Source organism: Oryzias latipes, chromosome 9 (genome assembly GCF_053564925.1).
Source record: "Oryzias latipes strain Hd-rR chromosome 9, Olatipes_Hd-rR_3.1".
NCBI classification, from domain to species: Eukaryota; Metazoa; Chordata; class Actinopteri; order Beloniformes; family Adrianichthyidae; genus Oryzias; species Oryzias latipes.
The window spans coordinates 5,473,313-5,499,268 of NC_136245.1; the positions used below are offsets into that span (position 1 = coordinate 5,473,313).

The 25,956-nt window shown below is 41.1% G+C and overlaps 1 protein-coding gene and 1 long non-coding RNA gene across 9 annotated transcripts; one reads left to right on the forward strand and one right to left on the reverse strand.

Moving 5' to 3' along the window:
* Positions 1 to 25,946, forward strand: golga1 (golgin A1). 8 transcript variants are annotated; one of them, XM_078952521.1, is made up of 25 exons: positions 2 to 195; positions 743 to 1,006; positions 6,703 to 6,793; positions 8,516 to 8,590; positions 10,045 to 10,142; positions 10,228 to 10,260; positions 10,718 to 10,846; positions 11,488 to 11,657; positions 11,768 to 11,879; positions 11,960 to 12,043; positions 12,447 to 12,572; positions 12,724 to 12,819; positions 14,593 to 14,688; positions 14,812 to 14,907; positions 16,516 to 16,656; positions 17,520 to 17,594; positions 17,833 to 17,922; positions 18,101 to 18,203; positions 18,289 to 18,470; positions 20,083 to 20,172; positions 20,629 to 20,787; positions 20,885 to 20,944; positions 22,579 to 22,818; positions 22,892 to 22,978; positions 24,689 to 25,946. In XM_078952521.1, exons 2-25 carry the CDS (start codon positions 878 to 880, stop codon positions 24,767 to 24,769), a joined length of 2,643 nt encoding a protein of 880 aa, XP_078808647.1. In that variant the 5' UTR covers positions 2 to 195; positions 743 to 877; the 3' UTR covers positions 24,770 to 25,946. The 8 variants fall into 8 exon arrangements, with proteins under 8 accessions (XP_078808649.1, XP_078808650.1, XP_078808647.1 ...); XM_078952523.1 differs by lacking the exon at positions 10,718 to 10,846 and having other exon boundaries at positions 1 to 195; XM_078952522.1 differs by lacking the exon at positions 8,516 to 8,590.
* Positions 23,400 to 24,763, reverse strand: LOC144994512 (uncharacterized). The gene is made up of 2 exons (XR_013658074.1): positions 24,667 to 24,763; positions 23,400 to 24,181 (listed from the first exon to the last, which is right to left on the reverse strand). It is a non-coding gene; the product is annotated as an uncharacterized LOC144994512 (long non-coding RNA).
* Positions 25,947 to 25,956: the final 10 nt, after the last annotated feature.

Genomic DNA, 25,956 nt, shown 5'->3' on the forward strand with positions numbered 1-25,956 from the left:
GCAGCGCCGTTGCGTCATCAGTCATCTGTGTTGATTACGTGTAGCTCGCCATCTAACAACACCAGCTAGCTGCTTATGCGATACAGTGAAGAAAATTGTTCGTTCGCGGTTTCTGTTGTTTACTGACGACATGGTAAAACAAAAAAACGTCAACTCTTAAACTCTACTGACGAATATTTCAATAAAGACAACACGGTAAGAAAAAAAGACAGCAGTAAACGAGTCTGCTAAGTAACGGCGGCTAACATTTCCCAGTGGGTCAACATTAATTCTTATTGTTGATTCGAGCTGGCTGTCAAAACACTGACTGTCATAAAACTGTTTCGTTTTCCAAACTTCTTAGCGGTTTGTCAAAGTAGTCATCGAAATGTGAAAGAGTGTTGCCTTGCTGTGGAAACGGTCTGTAAACCTCCAGAAGAAATCGTTTTAAAAGAAAAACTCCTATGCAGTAGTTGAGCAGTCTGCTAAAGCTAGCTTAAACTCAACCTAACCATGTCTAGATTTCCAAAGAAAATGGAGTGACGAACCATTGAAGGTGGCCATGTTAGTGACCTGCGTGTCATCTGATGACAATTATCCAATTCATTTGGTCATTTAAACCGAATCACTGTTGGTGATTGACAGCCACAAACATATTTTGATGTTCAAAAACTAATAATATTAAGAAGCTTGTTACCAGATTGTTGTTGACATACAGTTTTGACCGTCTTGTTATTCCTGATATTCTATGTTTCTTTTGAAGACGTAAGCAGTCTGCAGAGTATGAAGGACGGAGAGAACCCCCAGATCAGGGAACTGTAAACTCTATGCCTCTGTTGGCCTCTCGCTCTCCTGAAACTGCACATTTCTGTCAGTAAGAGGGACTAAAGGCAGCGACATGTTTGCCAAATTGAAGAAAAAGATTGCAGAGGAGGCGGCCACGTCCCCACGGAGCGGCGTTCGCATACCTCGCACCATCAGCAAGGAATCCATCACTTCAGTGGGGGCCGACTCGGGAGACGACTTTGTAAGTCCTTCATGACTGTTTGTTAGTCTTGTTGCTAGAAGATGTGTAGCTTTTAAGATAGCTGCTTAGTAAATTATTTGTTGTGACAGCCTCTTGGGTGTCTTCCTACTATTACAAAACAAAAAAATCGAGATTAATGCTGAAGGTTTTTTGTCCCTTAACTGTCAGATAGATCTACTGTTCGCGAACTGCTTCACTTGCCAAGAAAAAAATCTCAGCAGTTTCTGCTCTGAGTTTCTGGGTGGACCGTTTTCATAGAGCAACCCCTCCCCCCTTTCCTGTCGCCCATAGCTGAGAACTATCTGCTTACACGCTCTCCAGCTAGCTAACAGCCCTTCGTACCCCTAACCTAACATTGCCAGTGCAACAAAAATGGCGAGCGATATCAGAACTTTCCAGCCGTACAGCTTTAAACCAGATGCCAGCACGGATGAGGACAATGAAGACGTACATGGATCCATTTGTCAACAAGTGGCTACATCAGAATGGAGCAGAGCAGGGAGCGTGTGGCCTGCTGACCAAAAAAAAAAAGCTTTTGGGAGTGTCGTATAGCCTACAAATGACATTTTTTCATCTGCTCGTGATTTACAAAGATTTAAAGATAGAAATACTCAGGCCATTTTAAGCACAAGTTTCTCTGTTTGTCCTCCATCATCAGAAAAATGCCACAAGAACATGTTAACACCCAAAACACTGTTTTCATTGGAGTGGGTCTTTAAAGGAATGTGGTAATAAGAAAATATTGGACAGGTTTGCTGATTATCCATCACTGTGGAGGTGGGTAGTAGTAATCAATAGTAATAGTAGTAATCAAACTAACAGTTAATTAATCATAATAAAGGTGTGTTTTGTTTATTTGTTATCCAGAAAGGGAAGTGTCTGGCTTTGGAATCAGACAGTTGAAGCGTCAGGGCAGCTGTACTTGAATGCATGTGAACCGGTCTAGTCGGGTAGATTCAGACCATAGACAGAGGGTGTGACTGGAACAGGTCCTTTACACAATACTGGTCTCTTTCTTTAATGCCCCATACATTGAAATAGTCAAAAGTTGTGTTTCATTCTGTCAGACTGCAGCTCTTGTTGGATGTGGTTCTGCTATGGCTGTGACTCATTTGATCAATTTGCTCTAAGAAAATCTGTTTTGCCGTTTAAACCCTGTGTGCTGCGGTTCTGTTCATTTGAACAAGCAGCACGGTGTCATATTTCACCAGGAAAGACTTCCGATGGGCTTTGTCTCTTTTTCACCAACTTAAATAATTTACGAAGCTTCAGTTTGTTCCTATAGTATTTGTAACACTATCTGTGTTGACATGCATAGAATTTTGACCGTGTTCTGTTCAAGCGTGCACGGGTTTTTCTGATTGCTTTGGCAGTTTCAGGATGTGCAAAGTTACAATAACAATGATATGTTTGAGTTACCAAGCCATGACATCTAAAACATTGGTCCCCAATCCCTGGGCTGTGGACTGGTACCGGTCCGTGGGACAGTTGCTTCCGGGCCGCAGAGAAAAATAAACAAGTCCTACATTTTTTCCGTTTTATTTATAATCTGATTCTAAAGGGAAATTTGGCTTTAGAAAACTTCAGGATCCTCTCCACCACATCCAAGTCATTCTTGACGAGTGTCAGGTTGCTCGGTCGCACGACTGTCTTAGAACACGAAAAGTATTATTATTATTTTAAAGCGGCTGCGCCAATTGCTAAATTAAAAGCCCCCAAGATAGCAAAGTTAGCATAAAACATACGTATTTGGAAAGTTTATTTTTGCAACACAGATTCAGTGAATAAACAGAGGAAGAGCTTTTGAAAAATCTGCATTTAACACACAGAAAGCAGGAGTCTTTAATCCAGATGTGGATTTATTGTGGCAAAATATTAATGCAGAATATGCAGCAACCAGCTGTCTAATTTAATGAGGATGCTGCTAATAAAGTCGATCAAACGGTGGATTTACATTTATGATTATGTGTAGAAAAATAGATATTTGCAGTTTTCCGTCACACTGATTGGTCTGATTTTTTTTTAGTTTACACTTTGACAATTGTGAGTTAACACATTTAATGCCATTTTAATGGCATTAAACCGGTCCATGCCCTGAAAAAAGTGGGGGACCACTGATCTAGAAGGTCATTGGTTGACTATGATGTCATAAATGAAAGCTCTGCTGAAGTTGATGGTCACTACCCCAAAGCAGGTTTAGAACAAACTGGATAAGCTTCTTCCTCAGAACTGAGGTTATTATTTATATTTATATTTTATGTAGATTTTTAAGTATTTATACTAAACACCATAATGAAACTAAAAAATGACAAAAAGACAAAATGCAGCGGTGTGGGCACAACAGGGTAGTTTGTGAATAAGTACAGATTGTAAGTATTAGCCCCAGTCACATGTGTACAATCTCCTAATACATACACATTTGGTGAAAAGTAGAAGGTGTGGTTAACTGAGTATGTGAGAAAGTCATATCAAGCAGATAAAATAGTCGGATAAGAACGCCATTCTAATGAACCCGAACCCCTTTGTATTCTGTCAGCCGGATCACTGGGTAAAAGTTCCAGCAGACGGCGCCATAAATCCCTAAAAAATCTCCTCTTTGTTCTGTAACTAGGCTCTAATTCTTTCCATTGGTAGGATTTTAAAAATGTATTCACACCACTGAGTTACATTCTGAGTTTTTTAAAAATCCAATTGAATAAAATGCACTTTTGTGTTAGAAGAAGGAGTTTACTAAGTAACATAGATTTATTCTTGTCTAGTTTTTTACTTGGTAGTGATCTGAGCAGAAACTGATCCAGATCTGTACGTTTGTGTTTCAGTATGGATCTGATTTCTTTAGTGACACAGAAATGTGAACTTTCAATGATAATGATCGTAATTATAATTTAAATTTAGGGCATAAAGGTGATCTATTTCAGAAAAATGGGCTTCTATTTGGTCTATTTCAAATCTTATACTGATTCTTTATATCTGTTGCTAATAAATAATGAGTGAGTAGATTATTTACACCCTTACCAACAGGATGTATCATAGTGTCTTTTCAGATCTTCTTCCATTCTCTGAATAGTTTGATCTATATTGTGGCTGTTAGTTCTTTAGCTTATTATGAAACTGTTTAAAGTTTTTCTTAATCTTAAAATCGGTCATGAGCTTCTCTAGTAAACTAAGTTGATAATTTTCATAATTTACATTTAAGGCATAAAGCTGATCATTCAGGGAAAATGGGCTTCTATGTTGTTTATACAAAATCTGATACTGAGATAAGTTAAAGCTAGAATCAATAAAGTGACGGGTTTGCAAATTCGCAAAAAAAAATCCTTGTGAGGGAGCAAATATTTATTCTGAACTTGTGTAGATGACATGAACTCTTTTGATTTTAATCTGATTTCTTTCTCCGTGTTTCTACTTTGTTTTTACAAAAATTACAAATGATGGAATATATTTAACAAAAGAATTGGCTCTAACACAAAGTTAAACTAAATATAAACTGTAAAAATGTTTGCAGAACAATGCAGCAGATGTTGTGTGAGCTACCGCTAGCTTGAGCATCTCCTTAAGGGAAATAGAACAAACTCACCAGAGATTTTTGGGTAGCAACAGCCTTGAAATGGATTTTGCCGCGTGTGGTTAGTTGCTCTTAGTTTAAAGTCACAACTACAATGACCAAAAACCCAATTTTGACTCGCCGGCCAAGTTGACTGGTAGATAAAAAAACAACAACAACCTACCAGCCAAAATATTCAATTACTTTACAAAGAAAAATTATAGGTTTTATTATACATAATGATTTTACGTTAAATGCAGTAAGAGAAGAAGTCACAACATGATGAAAACATCAGATAAAACAGCAGTGTTTTTTTTCTAAGGAACTCCTGTATTGATTTCTAATCAATCTTTGCTCTCTGTGTTAGGCGTTTTGACGCCGTCTATGACATGTTTGAGTTTCAATCACAAATTTGTTGTTTGTGTTTTCTTGCTAATAATCCCCCCCCCCCATGAGAAAAGAGGTTTCAGTCAGTCCCCTGAAGTTCCATTCCTGTCTGGATGCTGTTATAAATCTTCACATGTTTCGCTGCTTCATCAGCTTAAACCAGTGCTTCTCAATTATTTTTTGCCAGGCCCCCCCTAGGAAAAGAAAATGTTTCGCGCCCCCCCTGACCCCCCCCCCCCCATAACCCCCCCCCCCCACACACACACACACACAGACACACTCGCGCGGTGACAATACATCAGGTCAGTATCTATAAAATTTGTATACCTAAAATTGTATCTTTTAACACTAACAAAAGAAAAAAGCAAAATAAATCCACTTTCAACAAATATTAACTTTATTTAGCCACAGAAACCCTGTTCTAGTCTAAAACAGAAAAGAAGCTGAAAGTACCTGAAATAAAAAAAAATCTGTCATTCCTTATTTAAACTAGAAACATTTTGACCAACTGAACCATTTGATGCTGAAAAAAATAATTCAATCAATAAATAATATTAAATCTAAATTGATCTGAAACATTAACACAGCAGCACCAATATATTTAACGTTTTTAGTCTGAAGAAATAGGTAAAAACGTGCTGATTTTTTTTTTTCTAAATGACGGATTGTTTATTTCTGATCTCATAAAAGTGCAGCTGTTTTCCTGCATTACCTGCTGTCTTTATGTCTGTCTGACACTAACTAAACCACAGGCAGACAAAGAAAACATGGATGGAAAATAAAGACACGTCATCAAAATGTCTACAATAGTTCATAAAGAATGACATTGTTAGCATGAGCTTAGGAATCTAAGGGCAGCGGTGATCTTGGGCAACAGGCAGCGGTAGCAGTGGTCCGCGTGCCCCGATTCCCCTGGCAGACAGGGCCCACACCACCCCTCCCCTTTCGTTCTCACTCGCGCAGCCGCGGACAGACAGAACAGACAATAGGAACCGAATAGTGGACCAGATTATTTTCCAAGCACTGAGCCGCTGTCACCGCTGCCCCCACGTTAAATTTGCGCACCGGACAAACCTGTGCCTAAAACCGCCACCACCGCGCGCCCCCCCTGGCATCGCTTCGTGCCCCCCCCTGGGGGCGCGCCCCACTATTTGAGAAGCACTGGCTTAAACTGAAGCTACACTGGAGGAGGAGTTACGGGGGATGCATGCAAGAGTGTTTTCTTTTCTTCTTCCTCAGCCTTGTGGAAGTAGCTCCTCTTTGCTTCCTGCTGTTTTCACATCTGGGCTTTACGAGAGAAATACGGAAGCGCAAAAGAGCAGAGAGCTGGGAAAATAAAATCTCTTTCTCCCAAAAACAACAACAAATTCCAATTAATGTATTAAATCGATGAATCGCCAAGCCCTTATTATCATTAAATCCACAACTACTCTTATTCCCGTACGGTACCATCTATGAAAGATTCAGTTTTCAATACAGGAATGAATCCTCTTATTCATTTGAGGTGTTAGATAAGAAGAAATGAAGTTATTGTCAACACTTCTATTCATTCCATACCAAATCTTTTAAGGGGTTTTCAATCAGAAAATTATTCCTCACATGTTTCTTTGCACTTACAGAATCTTTTTTAAACGGCTCATCAAATCTGGGAATTTTCTACCAAAGTAAAGTTTGAAAGGTGTTTGAATAAACAAAACTAAACCAACGTTGTTGATCATTATTCTCTTTATTCAGGGGTTCTAAATGTTTGTGTTTGTATGTGAAGGCGTCTGACGGCAGCAGCTCCAGGGACGACCTCCCCGCACAGATCCTCAGAAGAAACGATCAGATTCGGAAGCTGGAGGCCAAGCTGTCAGGTAGGGACCCCCCCCCCCCCCCCCCCCCCCCAAACTACTGCTTTAAGTTTGTCTGTGTTCGTGTTAGTCTGGCATTGTTTTTAGGGTCAATTCCAACATGGTTTTGCATTTCATCTTTATTGTTTAACCTGGACATGTCAGGTGTAAAGGAAGATGTGCAGAACCGTTTTGTGGGGACTTCCTGTGAAAGCCTGTCTCCTGTCCTGGTTGGACAGGATGTGATTGCTGAAACCATTGAAATGTAGATAAAGGCTCCTGCACAGTATTTTTGGTAGCTCAAACAGCCTCCACACCGAGTACATGCACATGACCTGCACAGAGTACCAGGATGTACATTCACTTTGATTTATAGCCAGTGGCAGTAATCCAGGAGCTCACTGAACCACAGGGACCTTTACACCTTCAGTTATCAGCCTGCTGTTCACAGCTGTCAGCTTCTCATTCAAATGTAGAAACGTGTCTCCTTTAGTGTCAGCCTCTGGTTCATCCATCTCAATGCAAGAATAAAGAATTTTGTCTAAAAAAAAATGCGTAAAAAAACATTTTTATGAGATGTAGCATGATTTACCAGTTGAAGTCCCGCTCCGATCAACTTGTGATCTATTGTAAAAGTGTTCCAAGTGCCCTTTTAATCATGATTATGCCGTTTTTGGCCCAAATAAATAAACTTGTGTTGTTTTCTAGAAGGGGATTGTTGGCGTGGAGTAAGCCTGTCCTCCACTTCCCATCATCCCTTTGTTTACACAGCCTCCTGCTACCTTACAGCCCCTCACACCCCCATTAATGGCGGGCAATACTGGAGCCATCTAGCTGTAGAGTTTTAAGCCAGATGCCAGCTCAGATGAGGAAAACAAAGACGTAGATGGTTCTAGTTGTCTATAGGTTGATGCATCAGAGCAGGGAGCTTGTAGGATGCAGTTGTGGGTTTTATGTCACAAATGAAGGCTTTTTCCAACGTCATTTTTTTGTTTGCTCCAGATTAACAAGTACTATAAAGAAATACTTAGAAATGGAATTTTGAGTGATATTTCCATTATATATCATCTGAAAAATACTACAAAACCCATTAAATACATTAAAAACATAGTTTTGGGACTTTAAATACTGATTTTTTTAAGTAATATTAACAAAAGAGGAGCACAAAATAACACTAAAATCTTGAATTCATTTTGACCCACACATTAGTGTTAACTTGTGCACTAAATAAAAACCTTCAAATAGGGAGATGGCATGCTGGGAAAAAATATAAAGGCATAATAAACACAGCCTTTTCAACGAAAACAAAAAATCCAAATCAAATTTGAATTAAAGCATCTGTTAGATATGCAGAATTTTCTTTAAAGCAAACCTCAAAATACTCATTTCTAAAGTTTTGTGTCAAGAGAACAACCCCTTTAACCCCGCGTTAGCAGCTCTTGGTTTCTTCAGTTGATTTTAATGACTTTGCAGTGGCCGAAAACACTGGAGACAGCTCCTTTTCACAAAGTCTTTACAGCAGCAGGATTTTCTCGTGGCAGAAAATCCTTAGTGAATTAATTTCCCGTTTTTTCTCAATCATGTTTTCCCTCTTGTTTTCTCCCACTTCTTTCTCCATTCTCCCCTCTTCCTGCCCGTCTCCAAACTCATCCGTCTGCTTCTCTATGTGCTGTGCTGTACGACTGTGGATGCCCTCCTTCACCGTTTTGTTTAATCTCATTCCACCGCCCTACTTCCCAACATTAGACTATGCTGAGCAGCTGAGAGTTTTGCAGAAGACCAAGGACAAGCTTGAAATTGCATTAGAAAAGCATCAGGATTGTACGTACCGGTACCTCTGCTCTCCTCTCCTCTCCTCCAAAGCTGCTTCCCTCCTTTCTCACCACTCTCTTTCTGTAGATTGCTGCCATTGTTAATAATGTGGGCTTCAGAGGCTGGCTTTTCACTGTCACTAAGCTTTGAATTTAGTCTGTGTTGTTTGGAGTTTTTACATTCAAGTCGATATAATGAACTGCAGTACAGCAATTTGCAAGCACGCCTCCTTATTACATTTCAGTATGTCCAGTAACTGTGTTTTAGTCTGATCTGATGGTTTTCTGCCTAAATAAAAGTTTCTGCTTCTATCAATAACAGGGAATTGTCCCCATGCCTATGGACTGTCTGTGTGCTTTCATGTGCAGTGTTTGTAGATTTTCTCCTCTTTAAGTTGTGTAGCTCTTACGTTCTTCAACTAGGCTTTAGGCTGGCTGGTTTAACATATCACTAAGAGTGTTAATCTGGGAAGTAAACATTTGTAAATGTATTTGTTTTGAAATATTCCTACATTTTGTAGCTTTGTTTATTTTAATATTTGAATGTTTTTGTGCGGAGACATGATTAAATTACGGTACTTTAGATGTCAGAAAAGCCCAATTATGCAAATTTTTACGAATTACAATGTGCATTTTTTTCAGTGATTTATGGGTTTTGACTATAAAGTAAAGGAAATCAGCGAAAGAAAAGATGTTTACTCTCTGAGTTTTATTTATCAAACGTAAAGGATTTCATTTTCCCTTTGATACTTTTAGATTTGCAGTCAAAGATTAGTGCCATGAAAATTATTTCTGAAGATTTCCTCTTATTTCAATGTGCTTCAGAAATGCAGCAAAAATTTCAGAATGTTTAGAAGAATGTAACGACTCATTGATTCTAAAAGATCCTAAATAATCTCAGGGGACAAAAAGATCATGGCACTGGTTCCACTGGGATTTGAAAGACCAGATAATGTATTTACGTTAAAATGAACTGTCTTTACCACAGCAGCTTTGACTGCACAGTAGAAGTTGCAGTTAACACGATTGGTCAACGTGATTGGTTGCAGTGGACATGATTGGTCAACATGCTTCTCTGAGGATTATCCATTTTTCCAGACTCATTATGAGCAATAATTTTGGAAATCTAGGTTCTGTTGTCGAACGCAGAATTCAGCTCTACACGCCAAAGACCAACTTGAGAACATATTGAGACTTAAAAATGATCATTCTGGACTTTAGATCCTTTTTTTTTTTCACATGGCGTTTTGATGTTTTCCTAATTGTGTTTTAGTTTAGTGAGCTGGCTTGCATTGCTGGTCGTTGCCTTTTTTTGCTGCTGGATTGAACTAAACTTTTCACCACTACCAACAATGCTACTAATCGTGCTGCCAGGTTTTCTTTCTTTTTTTCTTTGCTCTGTTTGCATACAAATCTGGATGTGTGGTTTCCTCTCTTTGTCCGTCTCTCACTCTCGCTGCACAGCATCCATAAAAAAGCTTCAAGAACAGAATGAATCTCATCAAGCCTCCAGAGCCAAAATGGCAGAGGGGATGACATTAGCTTTAGAAAAGAAGGATCAGGTAAAACAAAACAGTGCCAGCAGCTTTCCAAGGGGGAATTTGTTTTTAGTCTTTTTAAAACCCTTTTACTCTCAATGTTTTGCAGGAATGGATGGAGAAGATGGCCACTGTTGAAAAGGCAAGTAAGCTGCTGTACCCCACTTGTATCTTCCTTCTGTAGTAACAACAGAAGTTGTTTGGTTTGCAAAAACCAGCACCAGAGTTGGAGACGTCCGTTTGCACCGTGTCTTCCTGACTCAGACAACCCTTTTAGCCTGATGTAGCAGTTCTGAATGCCTTCTAGTTTTTTTTTTTTTTTAAGTATAAAAAAAGAAAGAAAAATCTGAGCGTTTGATGCAGAATTTATTGGCACACCCTAAGGTCTTTTTAATCAGCAAAACTGAGCATTATTTTCCACATGTGTCCAACTTTCTTTGAAAATATGTTGCCAAAGAAATTATGCAGAATCGCTTCCCAAATAAATCTGGAACTAAAAAGTTTATTTCTGGTCCAAACTCCAGGAAGTGTTTCTTGTGGAGTTGTTGGGGGGAGCGGTGCATGAACAGTGCTGTAACCCGACTGTTGTGCTTGTTTAGGAAAAGGCCGCCCTGTCAGCTCGGCTTGAGGAGATGATGGAACAAAGCTTAACGCTCTTCCAGAAAAGGGATGACCTGGACGAGCTGGAGGGCTTTCAGCAGCAAGAGCTGGCTAAAGTTAAACACATGGTGTGTACATGCAGCTGCACTATTGTTAAAAAGTTTAAGCTGAAAGAAAAACCCAGTCGGCTCAAACGCCATACTTCCTTTGTATAAGTGTAGTGTAGGAGTTTAAAAACTTTTTAAAGCGATTTAGGGTTTTTCTGATCTTTTCTGTGTAGGGATGGGTACCATTAGGATTGTATCTGATGCCAGTCACGAACTGCTACTTTTAAAGTGGTTCAGGTACCTAAACGGTGTTTGTAATGGTGAAGGTGCGCTTGAATGTGCCTGTTAAGACCCCGGGATGTGGGAGGGAAAAGGGAAGCAGCAATACAACAAAACCGTATTAACTGATTTATTCGGGGCAATAAGCTGCAACTGGTTCTGTCACACAGATATCCTCCCACATGAGATCACAACGTGATGTAGACACTGTTAATAATAATCAAAGAACACATGCCCGTAAAAAGAAGCATTTAAACATGGCGGGTATAAGTAGAAATCATTCTAATGTGCCAAGAACCGAAATGAAACACAGACACCTGCGTTTTTATTCAATACCCGTTAGTACGTCGGTACCGGTATCCACTTGTTTTGGTTACCCATCCCTATTTCTGTGTCTACCATTTCTATTCTAATTGTGTTTTCTGGTCTGTTACATCCATCAGTTACTGAGGAAGGAGGAGTTGCTCAGCCAGCGGGAGCAAGAGCTTCAGCAGAAGGAGGCTGAAACCCAGTCAGTGAAACGAGAGCTAACTGAAGCTCGGGGCAAACTTCAGACTCTGCAGCGGCAACACCAGGAGAGCTGCAGACTCAGCTCAGAGCTGGAAATAGAACGGTACCATGTTTTCTTTTGTACTGTGCTAGGAATATACAGGGATCATTTGCATTTATGTTTTTTACCACGCGTATCTTGGTTTTTACATCTAAAGCATGTTTTTAATGTAGAGAGGAGCTCCAGCTGCTGAGAGAAGAGGCGGACAAGAAGATCAGTGAGCTGGAGGGTCGATGCCAAGACCTGCAGTCAATCATCCAGCAGGTTTCTGAGGATTTTCAGAGGGTTAGTTCTAACCACGAGTGGCGTTTGACCACAAAATCCTAAATTTGAGTGCTTAGAGTGCTTTCTGTGCTCTCTTTTAGTCACAGGGGATGGTGTCGGCTTTAGAGAAGTCTCTCAACGATCTACAGGCTGAGAATGAAAACCTGAAGCTCCAGCAACAGAAGGTCTAAACATAAAACAACCAGCTTAGCTCAAAGACGCATTCTGATCGTCTTTTGTAACAGCGTTCCTAGTGCTTTGTTAATTATGATTATACCGTTTTTAGCAAAGTTGCAGAGCAGCCCCGTCCCTGTGGCTTTCTTTCTCACAAATTTGATCTATTTTCAAACTGCATTTTTATCGGCTGCTCCTGATTAACCGGGATTTGAATAAAGAAATACTTAGAAATACAATTTTAAGCTTAATTTTCTTAATATATGTCCAGCTTTAACAGATAAATGCTGCCAGCACATGTTAAAAACACCCAAAATATAATTTTATTGGAATTCGTCTTTAAATAAATATTTAAATCTTATATGCAAAACACATTATTCCTATGAAATCAGCAGTAAAGATGTGTCTCATCAGGCTGCCGTGACAGGAGAGGACAAAGACCGCCTGGTAACGGAGCTTCAGAAAAAGGTTTCTTCTTTGGAGAGACGGTTGCAAGGGAACCTGAGCCAGAATGAGCATCTGCAGGAGCTTCTCCAGGAGGTGGACCACTTTTTTTCCTTGACTTTCATGGGTATTCTGGATTTTTGAGGAGAAGGCTGTGGTTTTTTTGTTTTGTTTTTTGCTTCTGCATATTTTCACAACACTTTCAATAAATGTTTCAATGTTCATTTTTATATGTTCTTGTTTGTAGAAGTCCTCTTTGGAGTCGAGCCTGGAAGAGACCAGAGCAGAACTACTAGCTGCTAAAACAAACCACGCTGACACTGTTAGCTCTCTGGAGGCTCAGGTGAACAAATATAGTAGACTCGAATGAAAACCCGTTGTTGAAATTGAAGGGTAAAGTCGACTTTACCCTTCAATTTCAACAACGGGTTTTCAGGAATGGCTCACTTTTGTATCTGTACATAGTGACAGACCACTAGAGGTATTTTTCAAGTTCTAGTCAGGTTACTGTGGCTTTGATTTAATACATCTTGTCAACGGCTGCACGATATGAGGAAAACATGCGATTTGCAATATTAGTGATCAATGTTATGATGACGATATAACTTGCGATACATGAACAAACAGCAAAACAACCAAAAACATAATTTCCATTTCACTGAAACAGTTTAATGTAAATTCAAATTACACTCCAAACCACCCTCGTCTACATAGGAGGCAAGCATCTAACATTAAAAAAGGTTTCCATCTGATTGGTCAAATGCATGAAGGGATTTTTTTGATTCCTTAAATACTTCAAGCTGCCATAAGATTGTTTTAGCACATTTAAGGTAACCATTTATCGCAATTTTAGCTGTCTTTTGCGATATTTGCATTGTGCAACTCGATGTCGCAATTATGATAAATTTGCGATTCATTGTGCTGGCCTAATCTTGTCCAACACACACACTACACACTTCTAGATATCTCGTGGCATTACTTTTCTTTTTACAAAGAGCATTAGTGAGACACGGCTATGGTTAGGACCTGCTTAAATTCTACTTTCCTAAAAGTAGAATTTATAGCAAACTTGACAAAGTTGACCACACCAGCGGGTCATCCACAGACTTTGCTGCTTTCCACCCGATCTTGTTGTCGGGATTGACTCACAAACAGAATAAACCGTTCATTATAGTCAATATTTAGTACCGTATTTTCCGGACTATAAGTCGCACTTTTTTTCATTGTTTGGAAAGGGGTGCGACTTATACTCCGCAGCGACTTATATTAGAAATAAATTGAAATAAATACATTGTTAACCCTCCTGTTATGTTCATTTGTGAGGAACAGAGATGATGTTCCTGGGTCAATTTGATGTATGAGGGATGTTAAGTGTTAAGAGTATGTTAAGTGACTCAGAGAATCAGCAAACTTTTTTTACAGTAAGATCTTGAAGGCTAACAACATAATATTCTATTTTCCAATGATTTCATAGATTCAGAAATGCAATAAAAATGACAACTGTTTCTACAAATACAGGATGAAAACAGAGTATTAGTTAGCCAATGATGCTTCATGAAAGGAATAAATAAATAAGTTTGAGAAAAAATTACTGTGAAATTATTAGATAAACAGTCTGCTATGATTGTGTCATATAAGGTTGTGAAAGTTAAAATGCGACTTATAGTCCAGTGCGACTTATCTGTATTTTTTTCTACTTTATAATGCATTTTTGGGCTGGTGCGATTTATACTCCGGTGCGACTTATAGTCCGGAAAATACGGTAGTTACCCAACGTTTTTCTCTGTGATATTTGTGGATAAAGTTAGTAGGAAGAACAAAACAAAGGAGTGATATGGTGACTAGCACATAAATAAAACTGATCATGTGTACAACAGGGACACTTTGAGGCATTTTTACTTTAAAGTGCAGCTCATCTTATAGTTTTCCTCAGCAAATGAAAATTGCATTTTCAGTTTCCAAAACTTTTCTGGGTTTTTCGTGACCTTACGAGTTTTATACCGTCAGTTTTAAACCTTCACTCAAACATGCATTTCTGAAATACCGACCAAAGTGGAATTTTGACAGAAATGGTTGCTAGATGTTTGCGTGTTAATAATCTCCGGTTTGTTCACAGGTATCAAAGTCCAGCAGCACCATCAAAGAGCTGCAGACTCTGCTGCGGCACAAAGAAGACTCCTCCAGAGCTTACAAAGAGAGAACAGACGCACAAGTGAGCTGTTCGACTCCACATTCCTTCAGCCTTTTTGCAGGGTTCACAACGTTGGAACATCCAATCATGAGACGTTCGTTAATCATAGAATAGATCTGTCATTTCGTGATTGTCTTCTTCCAGATTACAAACTTGGAGCAGCAACTTGTGAGGAGTGGTGAGAAGCTGCAGAGAGCAGAGCAGCAGATCGCAGAAAAGCAGCAGAACATCGAGAGAGCGGTGAGCTCCAGAGCATCAAACCAAGATTTATGTGGTTTCACCCCTCCTCCCTTTCAAAATATTAAAGAAGACTACCTCAAAAATAAAATCCAAAAATGTACAAAATCGGGATTGTTTGGGAGGACACACACAGATTTTTTTAGTTGTTGGACCTGTTTGAATAAAAAATCATTTGCTATATGTTTAGTGACATAGAGACGTTTGCACCCACGCTTATCTGAAGCTGGAAGAGTGGAAACTCTTAAATATGTTGCATTAAATGTTTCATTACATACATTTAGACTGAAGTCAGGCTGATGGGGCTCATTTTTGGAGATAGATTTATCTTTTTAGCTGTGTTATTATAGTTAATGTCTTTGGGACAGAACTCCTAATGATTTTATCTTTTGTTTACTTTAATCAGCCATAGATTTGGGTCCTATTTTACTTAGTGCCTCTCTCAGTTTACGCTTGGTGATATTTTTTAGGTTAAAAAATTTGTATTTTCTGAAGTCATCAAGCAAAATGATCATTGACAGCAATTTAATAATGGTAAATTGTTGTTTTTATGTAAGTTTTACTGACCAAAATGTTGTACCAATGAAAAAGTAATTTTTAAAGGGCCTATATCATGTTATTCTTGTCTTTCAGAGCAAACTATATCCAAATATATGATAATATATGGCCTTTGGCACACTAAAAAAAATATGTATTTAAGGAAGTAATAGTTATTTTTTGCAGTTCATTTTCCTACCAGGAAATAAGTCGACTTGATCTCTGAGGCTCCGCCTTTCGCTCCTAGTGGGTGCCGCCCATTTCATGATATCATCCTAGAAACGACCTCGGCAGCGTTTCTGCGGTTTGCCCACGAAAACAAACAATATCTGAACTTTTGCAAAGATAGATGTGCATGTTGTGGAATCCTACAAATGCGTTTTGCAGATCACCGCTAGCTCAGCGCAGAAAGTAGGTGTGTGTTTGTTAGCCTGGGGGCGCTGCTGCAGCGCAGACTCTCCCTGGAAGGGGCTGTTCTCAGTTATATACGTCACAATGTGAGAACCGGCACGTTTCAGTGGGTTGGGAGGAGCTGGTGCTCAGAGGTTTTTTAGAGGAATACTCAGAAATGTGTGAATGGATCAAATGACTGCTTTGGGGTTGGTTTTTGTGAGGAATAAACATTATAATACACTTAAAATCTCAAAAAGTTGAGTTTGCAACTTTAATTTTAAGAAAAATATATGAAGATTAAACATAAATCTGTTCACCTGTTTTTTATCAAGTGTTTTGCTAGTTCTCTTAAAAATAAAAGGTCAGTCTGAAGCCCTGCTGGAAACAGAAATGCAGAAAAACTCTCAATGCTAGTTTAACATGTGAAAGTTGTGATCTTTGCCAGATTAACTTTACCTTCACTGCCGTTCCAGCTGAGATATATTTGCCAGAAAGGGCTTATTTCTCAGGTGTCCAATCGTTCCTCTGCTGTGTTTCATTAGAAATGAATTTCCCTGCTAAACTGTCCATATTACACCCTGTACCTTTTGACCAAAAAACTGTAAAAACATTGTTTCTATTAAATGCATGCTCCTCTTCTTAGGTTTTCCATGCTTTTGAAAATCTTTGTCTTCTGCACAGCAAGGGGAGTGGAATGCAGAAAAGGCCCTTCTGGACCAGCAGGTGTGTTTGCTGCAGCAGCAGAGTCGGGAGACGGTCAACAGGCTGGAAGAAAGTATCGGCTCCATGCAGTCAGACAGGCAGACGCTTCTGGACAGGGTGGTATGTTATGACTTGAATGAAGCCGTGTAACCACCCGCTCAACCAGACGGACATTTAGAAAACATATAAAAAACATTGTTTGTGTATTATTTCTCTAAGCCAATAAGCAGCAGAAAAATTAATTCATTTAATTCATTGTCCTGGTTGGGTAGTTAAAGGGTTAATGTTGGCGACAGCAGTCGCATTTAGCATTATTTGGTATCTGCCTGCCCAAAATTCCAAATCTTTCTACATGACCAAATTGAGTGGTTCTATGGTGCAGCCGCTGCAACAGATGCATCCTCTATTAAACAGAATAAAGCCATTTTCACCAACTCTTTGATGTAAATGTATTTTAGTTACCGGTAGGTTAAAAAAATTTATATAGGTGGCAAGTTCTCATCATCTTTTGATCTGGTGACATACGCTTGTTGTAAAATGACCCATTTGTTTGAAGATCTTTGAGGTTTAATAACTTACTGAATGAGTGAGTGGGGTTTTTTTTTTGTTTTTGTTTTTATTTCATTTTTTATTAATTTGTTCAATCATCCATTTATTCCAAAAGACGTTTAATTCATGAGCCAGTAGGATACAACATCTCTGAAAAATCTGAATGAAAGCACATCACTTCACCACGCTATGAAAACCAGTCCTCAACCACAAACGAACCGAGTCCAAATGCATACATGCTGTCCTCCAATCAATTTCTGTTGTGCATTTTATGTTTCTTGCTCGTCCCATTGACTTTCCGACAAGTCCTGATCTCAAACCCAAACTCTATTCTTCCATTTTGCCTCTGTGGTTAAACATTTATAACCTCTAGTGAGTAAAAGGCTCTTATTTCTGATCTGTTAACCTTCTTTATCTCGGTCACTGTCTGACAGGCCCATCTGGATCAGGAAGCGTCTGCAGCAAACTCCATGCTGAGACTTCAGACAGAAGAGCTGGAGCAGTGCAAGGTAAGAGGGAGAAACATGTAAAGCAGAAATGTAAAATATTATGTTTAAAGTCCTATTTGTGAGGCCTGAGAGCTCAGGTTTAGTTGGAAGTTGTTAATTATGCCAGACTTTTTTTTTAAACCTTAAAATTTAACAGAGTTACCATCAAACTGCAAATTTTCTTGGAACAAAATGATTTGTTGGACGTACACAAAACCTTCTACCATTTAGGACGTTTATTTTTCGACTTCACTCTCAGGCGGAGCTCAACAGCAGGCAGATGGTGAGCACAGAAATCGCCAAAGCTCTGGAAGAAAGCAGACGACAGAAGGAGGATCTGCAAACGCAGGTTTGTGGCTTCAGCACACACACACGCCGTTCTTTAGCAGCACGCCATCTGTGCTAGACTCCCTCCTGTGGTTCTGTTTGCACCAAACATCAGCACTAATGCAGACAGATAGGAGTTCTTATTTAATTAAAGGAAAAACTGCCATCCCGGTCTTGTCAAACTGTGTGCATGTTCTCAGGTGGGAGAGCTGAACATCACTCTGCAGAGTTCACAGCAGGAGCTGGCTGACGTCGCCGAGAAGCTAACTCTGAGAGAGGCGGACGTCAAAGCACTTGAAAAGGGTGAAGCACACAAACGCACAAGCTCACTTCGTCAACATGCAGAACTCTTTTTGGACTCTGCGTTCTGTGTGCGTTTGGGTTGCAGAGCTGCAGAGCCGGCAGGACTTGCTGCTGCAGCTGCAGGAGGAGGTGCAGCGGCTGCAGGAGGAGGTGCAGCGGCTGCAAGCTCAGCTGCAGCAGACGGAGGCGGACAGAGACTCCCAGCTGCTGAGCCTGAGGGAGGAGCTGCTGAGTCAGACGCAGCAGCTGGACAGCTGCCAGGCGCGGGTCAGCAAACGTTTCGCCTGCATTCACTGTCACCAAAAACAAAACAATCTGTAGAGTTTTTATTTATCTCCAACCTGAAACCCTGGGAGGCTGCTTTTGAGTTGCATTATAATTGAGAAGATACAGAATAGTATCCTACACCTGAGATAAGGTTTGTGTCACTACCATTGACTCCACAATATATACCTGAACGGATCACGTGTGATGTCACCCATAGAAAATGCCTTCCTTCCAACCAAATGAAGTCAATCCAGTCGCCTTTTTTCCACAATATGTCCGTCGCCATGTTGGGACCAGACTTCCTCAGAAAGCTGTGATTGGTTTGTGTCTACATTTCTATGGCAACCACTCTCTCCTATCAGTAGTGAGCATGTTGGAAGGCCACACCCCTTCCACTGAAAACGTGCTCAGGAGAATCCGTCAAACGCTTTGAAAGTTCGATGTGAGGCCACCCACTTTTATTGAGGGCGTCTGGTCAGTTTGTTACTTGAATAACTTGCACTACAGCAAAAATATCATGAAAAAAATTAGGGTTAGCAAGAACATGTTAATAAATGGTATCAGAGGAAGAATAGTCATTCTGACAAATAGAATGACAGCAATACAGTGCCTTGCTAAAGTACCCCCCCTCCCCCCCTTGGATGTTTGTCCCTTTTGTTGCTTTCATAAATCCCTCATGGTCAATAAAAATGTGTCTTTCCTCACACACAAAAATTGCTAGAAAACGATCTCAACGTGAAAAACAGAATTCTACAAAGTGATGTCAATGAAACAAAAATGTGAAATGTGGCTCAGGCGGTTGAGCAGGTTGATTGAAGGGTCGGCGGTTCGATACCCGCTTCCCCTGTTGTGTCTTTGGGCAAGACACTTCCCCCTCCCTGCCTCCAGTGTGGGTCCACTGGCGTGTGTATGAAGGGTTAGGGGTGATGGTCAGAGGGGCTGTAGGCGCGAATTGGCAGCCACGCCTCTCTGTCTGCCCCAGGGCAGCTGTGGCTACAACAGCAGCTTACCATCACCAAGTATGAATGAGGAGTGGATGAATAATGGACACTCTCCAAGCACTTTGAGCGTCAGGAAAATTATTATTATTATTATTATTCACCCCCTTCAAGTCAGAATTTAGTAGATGCACGTTTGGCTGCAATCACAGCACTGAGTCTGTGTGGATAGGTCTCAGTCTTGTACATCTGCACACTTCAGTTTTGCTCCATTCGTCTTTGCAAAACTGCTCAAGTTCTGTCAGGTTGCGTGGATACCACCAGGCATGAACAGCCCTTTTTTAAGTCCAGGTCTGGGCTTTGACTCAGCCACTCCAGAACATTTACCTGATTCTTTTCAAACCATTCCTGTGTAGCTTTTGCATGCTTTAGTATGCTTTGGATCGTTGTCTTGCTGGGAAAAAAAAAATCCCCACCATGCTTTACATTAGGGATAGTGTATTTTGATGATGTGCTGCGTTTGGCTGCCGCTACACATATCGTCTTGTCTGATGGCCAAAAAGCTCAATTTTGGTCTCATTGGACTAAGGAATCTTCTTCTACTTGATCATGGAGTCTTCCACATGCCCTTTGGAGAACTCTAGTCGAGCTCTAATATGTATTTTCTTCCACAGTGGCTTTCATCACATAAAGCTTTGACCAGTGCAGAACCCGGGCAGCAGTTGCTACATTCACAGTCTCTCCCGTCTCAGCAGCTGAAGCTTGTAACTCCTTCAAAGTAGTCGTAGGGGTCTTGGTGGCTTCTCTCAAGTTTCCTACTTGCATGGTCACTTGTTTTATGAGGGCGGCCTGATTTTCACACGTGTGCCATATTCCTTCCACTTCTTGATGATGGATTTCACTTAACTCCGGGGGGTGTTCAATGCCCCTGACTTTTACATTTCAACAACCATTTCTCTGAGTTCCTTGAAGTGTTCCTCTGTCTTCATGGTAAAATGGTAGCCAGGAGTAGCACTCCACCAGTCTCTGGACTCTTCATAGACTGGTGTTTTCTGGCTTAGTCACTTGGGACACACCCACGCCACTCGGGTGATCTTCATTTCACTAATTGTGAGACTGTTGGCACTAATTGGATGGACTTCTATTGGATTAGACCATTACATTTAAAAGGGGGTAAATAATTATATTTCATTTTCATATTTTTGTTGTATTCTCTTCAGATTTCTTACCTGGAAGTGGAAGTGGAAACCGTGACGGAGCAGCTCCACAGCCCTGCGGTGTGTGAGGACGAGCAGAATGGCAGCGTGACCGTGGATGACCTGGACCACATCCGCAGGGTGAACAGAGATCTGGAGCAGCAGCTCAGCGACAAGAACAGGGTCGGGCCCCTTTTTCATGTGCACTATGTGCTGTTTCTGACATGCACGCAAATGCGTGTGCCTTTACGCACGCATAACAACCATGGTGCCGTTGCAGACGATCAAGCAGCTGCAGCAAAGACTGGCAGAGCTGAAGAGGACGCTGCAGAAAGAACTGGTGAGACTAACCATGCAGAGATTTTACAATACAATACTGTTGTCTTCATTTGAATGTCATTAATCAGGTGTTGACATTGATCCACTTAGTAAATGTAAATCAACATCTGTCATCTGTCACATCAACATCATCTGTCCCCTGCCTCTTCCCTGGTGGGGGGTACGGGCCCCTTTGCAACGGCGGCCGTGTCCCCGGGGTGCCGGCTTCCTGGGCCCGGCGGTGCTCTCTCCGCGCGGTGGGGGGGTTCACATTACATCTGAGCCGGGGGTGTCTGGTCCCTGGGGGGTGGGTCCTGGTCCTTGCCCCTGAGCGCTGGGCCCCGCCAAATTTCCAACTGTGGCCGAGCCTGGTCGGGCCATATTTACAACACCCCTTGTGGGCCCTCTTTTTTTCCCCGGGGTTCCCCCCTCCTGGGCGGGGGCGGCGGGCCCCCTGCCTCGCTCCTCCCTGGACCAACCGTGGGCCGGGCGGGTGGCTGCCTGGAGTGCGGAGCGGGTCTCCCTTGGGGGGTCCTGGCTCGTACCTGGGGTTGGGGCGGGGGGATGCCCGGAACTCCTGGGTGGTGGTGGGGTGCTCGTTTGGGGCTGTGGGCGTCCTTCTCCGGTGGGGCCCTTCGTTGGGTTCTCCCGGCGCGGCGGGGGGGCTGCTCTCCTGGTTGGGCTGGGGCGGCGCTCTCTTTCCCTCCGTGCCTCCCTGGCCTCTGGCTCTGGGGGCCTTGCGGCGGCCCTGCTGGCCCTGGCCTGGGTGGCGGGCTTGGTCGCCCGAGCGGCGGTTGTTCCCTGCCGGTTCCCGTGTGGCGTTGGGGGGATTCCGGCTGCCGCTGCTGCTGCGGTGGGGGTCTTGGGGTGGGGATGGCTGGGCACTCTCCCTCCTTCTTTTCACGTTCCACCATCCATTTTAGAAGAACATAAACACTCACCTGAGCACAGGTGTTAGCTCACCTTTGCACTGGCGGTTTGCGTGACTGAAAGACGGAAATATTTCACACTAGTTGGTTTTAAGGCATAAGTATGCGTGTGAACACTATCTGTTTTGTGTACATGTCGACAGGTGGACATTTTTGCAGCTAGCAGGTGTGTTTATAACATTTGAGTGTGTGTGTGGACAGGCCCCGCCCTTTTTGTACTACATTTGAACCTTACCATAATGATTAACAACCAGTAAACTTGTTGCTTTATGCTGCTTCATGGTCTTACCCCCCTTCCCCTCCTATTATCACCCCCTACCCCCCCTCTCTCTAACGTCCCTCTCTCTTCTTCCCCTCTTTCCTTTTCCGTCCGGTCCAACACCAAAGATTTTCAGACATGATTGAAATTAATAAAGTTTGGCCTCATTTACAAAAGGGGTTTATTCAGACATACCTTTGGTTTGTCTGAAGATTAATAACCCCTCTTGTTAAAATAAAATATGTCCAACACAAGAGGCCCTCAGCTCTCATCTGTCTGCCCAGCTGTTGGACAGGACAAGTTAGAAAAAAAAAAAAAAAAGAACTGGTGAGACTAACCATGCAGAGATTTTACAATACAATACTGTTGTCTTCATTTGAATGTCATTAATCAGGTGTTGACATTGATCCACTTAGTAAATGTAAATCAACAACAACAATGTTTATCTTGATGTTGTTTGTGTTCTAGAAAATCAAGCCTGAAGCTGAAGCTGAAGGGAAGGAGAAACCGCCAGAGAGCCGGGCTGAAAGACCGCAGGATAGGTTGAATCAAGAGCCGCCCCCCCTACCACCCCCGCCATCGGCTCCCAGCCCCCCGACCTCCAACATTACAGTGACGAACACATCAGACCTCAACGACTCACAAGAAATCAACTTTGAGTACCTCAAGCATGTTGTCCTGAAGTTCATGTCGTCCCGAGAGGCTGAGGTGAGTCTTCAGGGATCTTTGCTCTGACCAGCTGTCAGCGGCCGACACTGAACGTGTGTGCGTGGTCCGTCAGGCGTACCAGCTGATCCGAGCCGTGTCTGTGCTGCTGCACTTCACCCGAGAAGAGGAGGACATGCTGAAGCAAACTCTGGAGTACAAGGTTGTTGTTTCTTTAATTCTTTATTTACTCTTTGGAATTATTGAAAGGCTGTCAAACTAAGCAGCTGTTCATTTCCAGACTCATTTGATGGCAGATAACATCTTAAAATAAATCAATATATACGTGTTATGGCCTCATGTGAAACTGACTTTGGTTTGCTTTCACTGTTGGTCAACGGTACAACTTAGGACCACCATGGGATTGGCTGATAGGCCTTAAGCTACGTTCACACCGGCCATGTGACACGCGTGTAAAACCCACTAAAAACCTGTTCTTGAATCTACATTTAACCTATGGTGTTCACACAGGACAAGCAGGATGAGGTTTCTCCTTATTTTTCTTTGTCTACCGTTTGCTTGCGCATTTCTGCCACCTACGGTTGGAACAGACTCTGTGCAAAATGTCGAAGCAGTCCAAATCTGAAGAGTCTTGCTCCAGGCTTTTTCTTTCACTGTTCCTCCTATGATAAATGAAATCGTTGGCGTCAAATAATTACAGCTGGACACAAACCGCTATTATTAACTTCACCTCCATGATAAATTTTCAAATGGTTTCATTCCGTGAATGAAAACTGTTACTGCCAAATCCGAGTGCCTGATGGATCAAAGTTCAACTGGTTTGACTCTCAACACACCTTCAGAGGCCATGTGTTTTGTACCAAAAAATGATTGTTCAAAATTAGCGATGCGTGAATGTCCGAGTTTTGAACGTTGAAGCTCCAAATGCACATATACACACGTTTAAATAGACTCTTTATAGAATACGGTTGCATGAACGCGCGTTGCTGAGGGCAGAGTGAACGTAGCTTTACAAGGATAGGGAATTCCATTTTGTTTGGCATTTTTCTCCAGAATAAGTCTTGAATTTAAAGTCTTTGAAAGGTTTTTAGATGTCAGTTTTTTACTTTATTTGAATACATAGGTTTTTCCTTAAATAATTGATGAGGGGGCCTGAACTCTTTCCCTTTTTTCTGCAACTCTCCCGGAGTGACCTCTGAGATGTGCTCACATCCATGTTTACCATAAAAAACATTTTACGTGTAAATGTATCAAAAGACTTTTGGTTTAAAATTGTGTAAAAACTTAGTTATGCTGTTGTAATGGCCATACAAACCTGGCAGGGATCCATTGGAAGATTGTTCCAACAAACAGATTTAACTGTTTGAATAGTTTTACTTCTCATGCTCTGGATTCTGCAAAGAATCTGTGACATTTCCTAATGAATACTTGAAAAAAAAGGTTGAATCAGCAATAATTTCACTTTGATCTTGTTTGAAATCCTCTATAGGGGGTTAGATTTAAGATCTGGAAATGGTGATAAAAAAAATGTGCTCATACGAAGCCTTAAACATTTCTTTTGCTTCTTTCTTTGGATTAATTTCACTTTCAAAACGTCAAGGTTTTTATTTAATTATTTGTCTTTAATTCTTTCTTTTTCTTTTATATACTGCTCTCTGTTCCTGTACTGCTGCCGCAATAAGGACATTTCCCCATCGTGGGACTAATTAAGGAATATCTTATCTTATCTTAATTCATGTCAAGTTATTGACATGAATGTTATTATGTAATGTTATTATGTAAAGAGGTCAATTGTTTTTGCTGTAGTCAAGTCACATTAAATGTTTGCATTTTTTCTTTAAATTGAAAAATCTGGTTATTTTCTTTAAAAGAAAATAAAAAAAGCCAAACTGGTTTGTTTTGCGTGTTTCAGATGTCCTGGTTTGGATCCAAGCCGACCCCGAAAGGCATCATCCGGCCGTCGATCTCAGGCAGCTCGTTCCCCTGGAGCTGATGAGGAGGGAAGATGAAGAGCAGAAACAAAGCTTCTTTTAGTTGTGACTGCAATCACTCAACAAAACTTTGAAGAGCCTTTTTTTAATGACTTTACGCGACAAACGGTCTGTGGGAGACGGAAACTGCGCTGCACAATATCTTAAAGGGAAATGGGGGCTTATCCAGGATCGTTTCATTCGAATATTTCCTCACTAGCTGAAGCAGATATCCAACTTAAGCTGTGAGATGTGACACAAATAACTTCTTTCCTTTTACCGATTGACAGGAAAGTGTGTTAGTATCATCAAATGAGAGTAGGATTCCCTCACTGTAACTGCATGAAGTTGCATCAAATCTTCCTTTTGGTTCAAATTGTGCGTGACTGGGATGTCTGGACAGATGGCTCCATGGGCTTGTTTCTCTTACTCGTTTTTAAAAAAAAAATAGCAGACTGCTTTTTTATGCAAATATGTCCCAATAACAGCAGGGTGGACCTGTCCAACAGTCACATCATTTACAAAAAGGATGGAACCTGACTTTGTCTGAAGACGTGGAGATTTAAAGCTGGCAATATTTTACTTCTCATGCTCTGGATTCTGCTAAGAATCCGTGACATTTTTCCTAATGAATACTTGAAATATCACAGAAGAAACTCTGATGTTGGTTTTTAGGGAGGCGTTTGAAGAATCCTTTTACTGGAAACAGTCTTTTGTGTAGCATTATTTTAACAGTTAAAATTCCAACATCTGTTGAACCGTCTTTGTATGATGAGCTACAAACTGTTTAGCCTACTTTTTGAATTGCAGGTATCTGAATGTGTCTGCACACTATGAGGCTGTTTTGACTGTTTCTGTCACGAATTGGCCCACCCTCTGTCAGCTGATCTGGGTAGATCACAAACCAAAAACCAGCAGGTGTCAACCCAGTGGGTGGATATGATTTCATGCTTATCATGCCAAACTACCTGCTAACTATTCTAGATGCTATAGCTATTATAGCTAATTAAATCAACCCTATTCAGACAATTATACGGTATGTGATGAAATAATGAAGGCTATGGTTATGATTGAGGTGGGGGATTGTCCCACTTTTAGCTGCTTTTGCTAATGTAAATAAATTTACATTCCATGTGTTTATTTATGTAAAGATGTATATACGGCAAGCTTTGAAAACTTTATAAATCATTGGATGTACAAGGCTTTGTGT

Excerpts from the sequence above, each read along its gene's own strand:
- golga1 (XM_078952521.1), top strand. The coding sequence starts at position 878 with ATGTTTGCCAAATTGAAGAAAAAGATTGCAGAGGAGGCGGCCACGTCC. Across the intron at positions 8,591-10,044 it reads ATTAGAAAAGCATCAGGATT|CATCCATAAAAAAGCTTCAA; the intron begins GTACGTACCGGT and ends CTCGCTGCACAG. Across the intron at positions 10,143-10,227 it reads CTTTAGAAAAGAAGGATCAG|GAATGGATGGAGAAGATGGC; the intron begins GTAAAACAAAAC and ends AATGTTTTGCAG.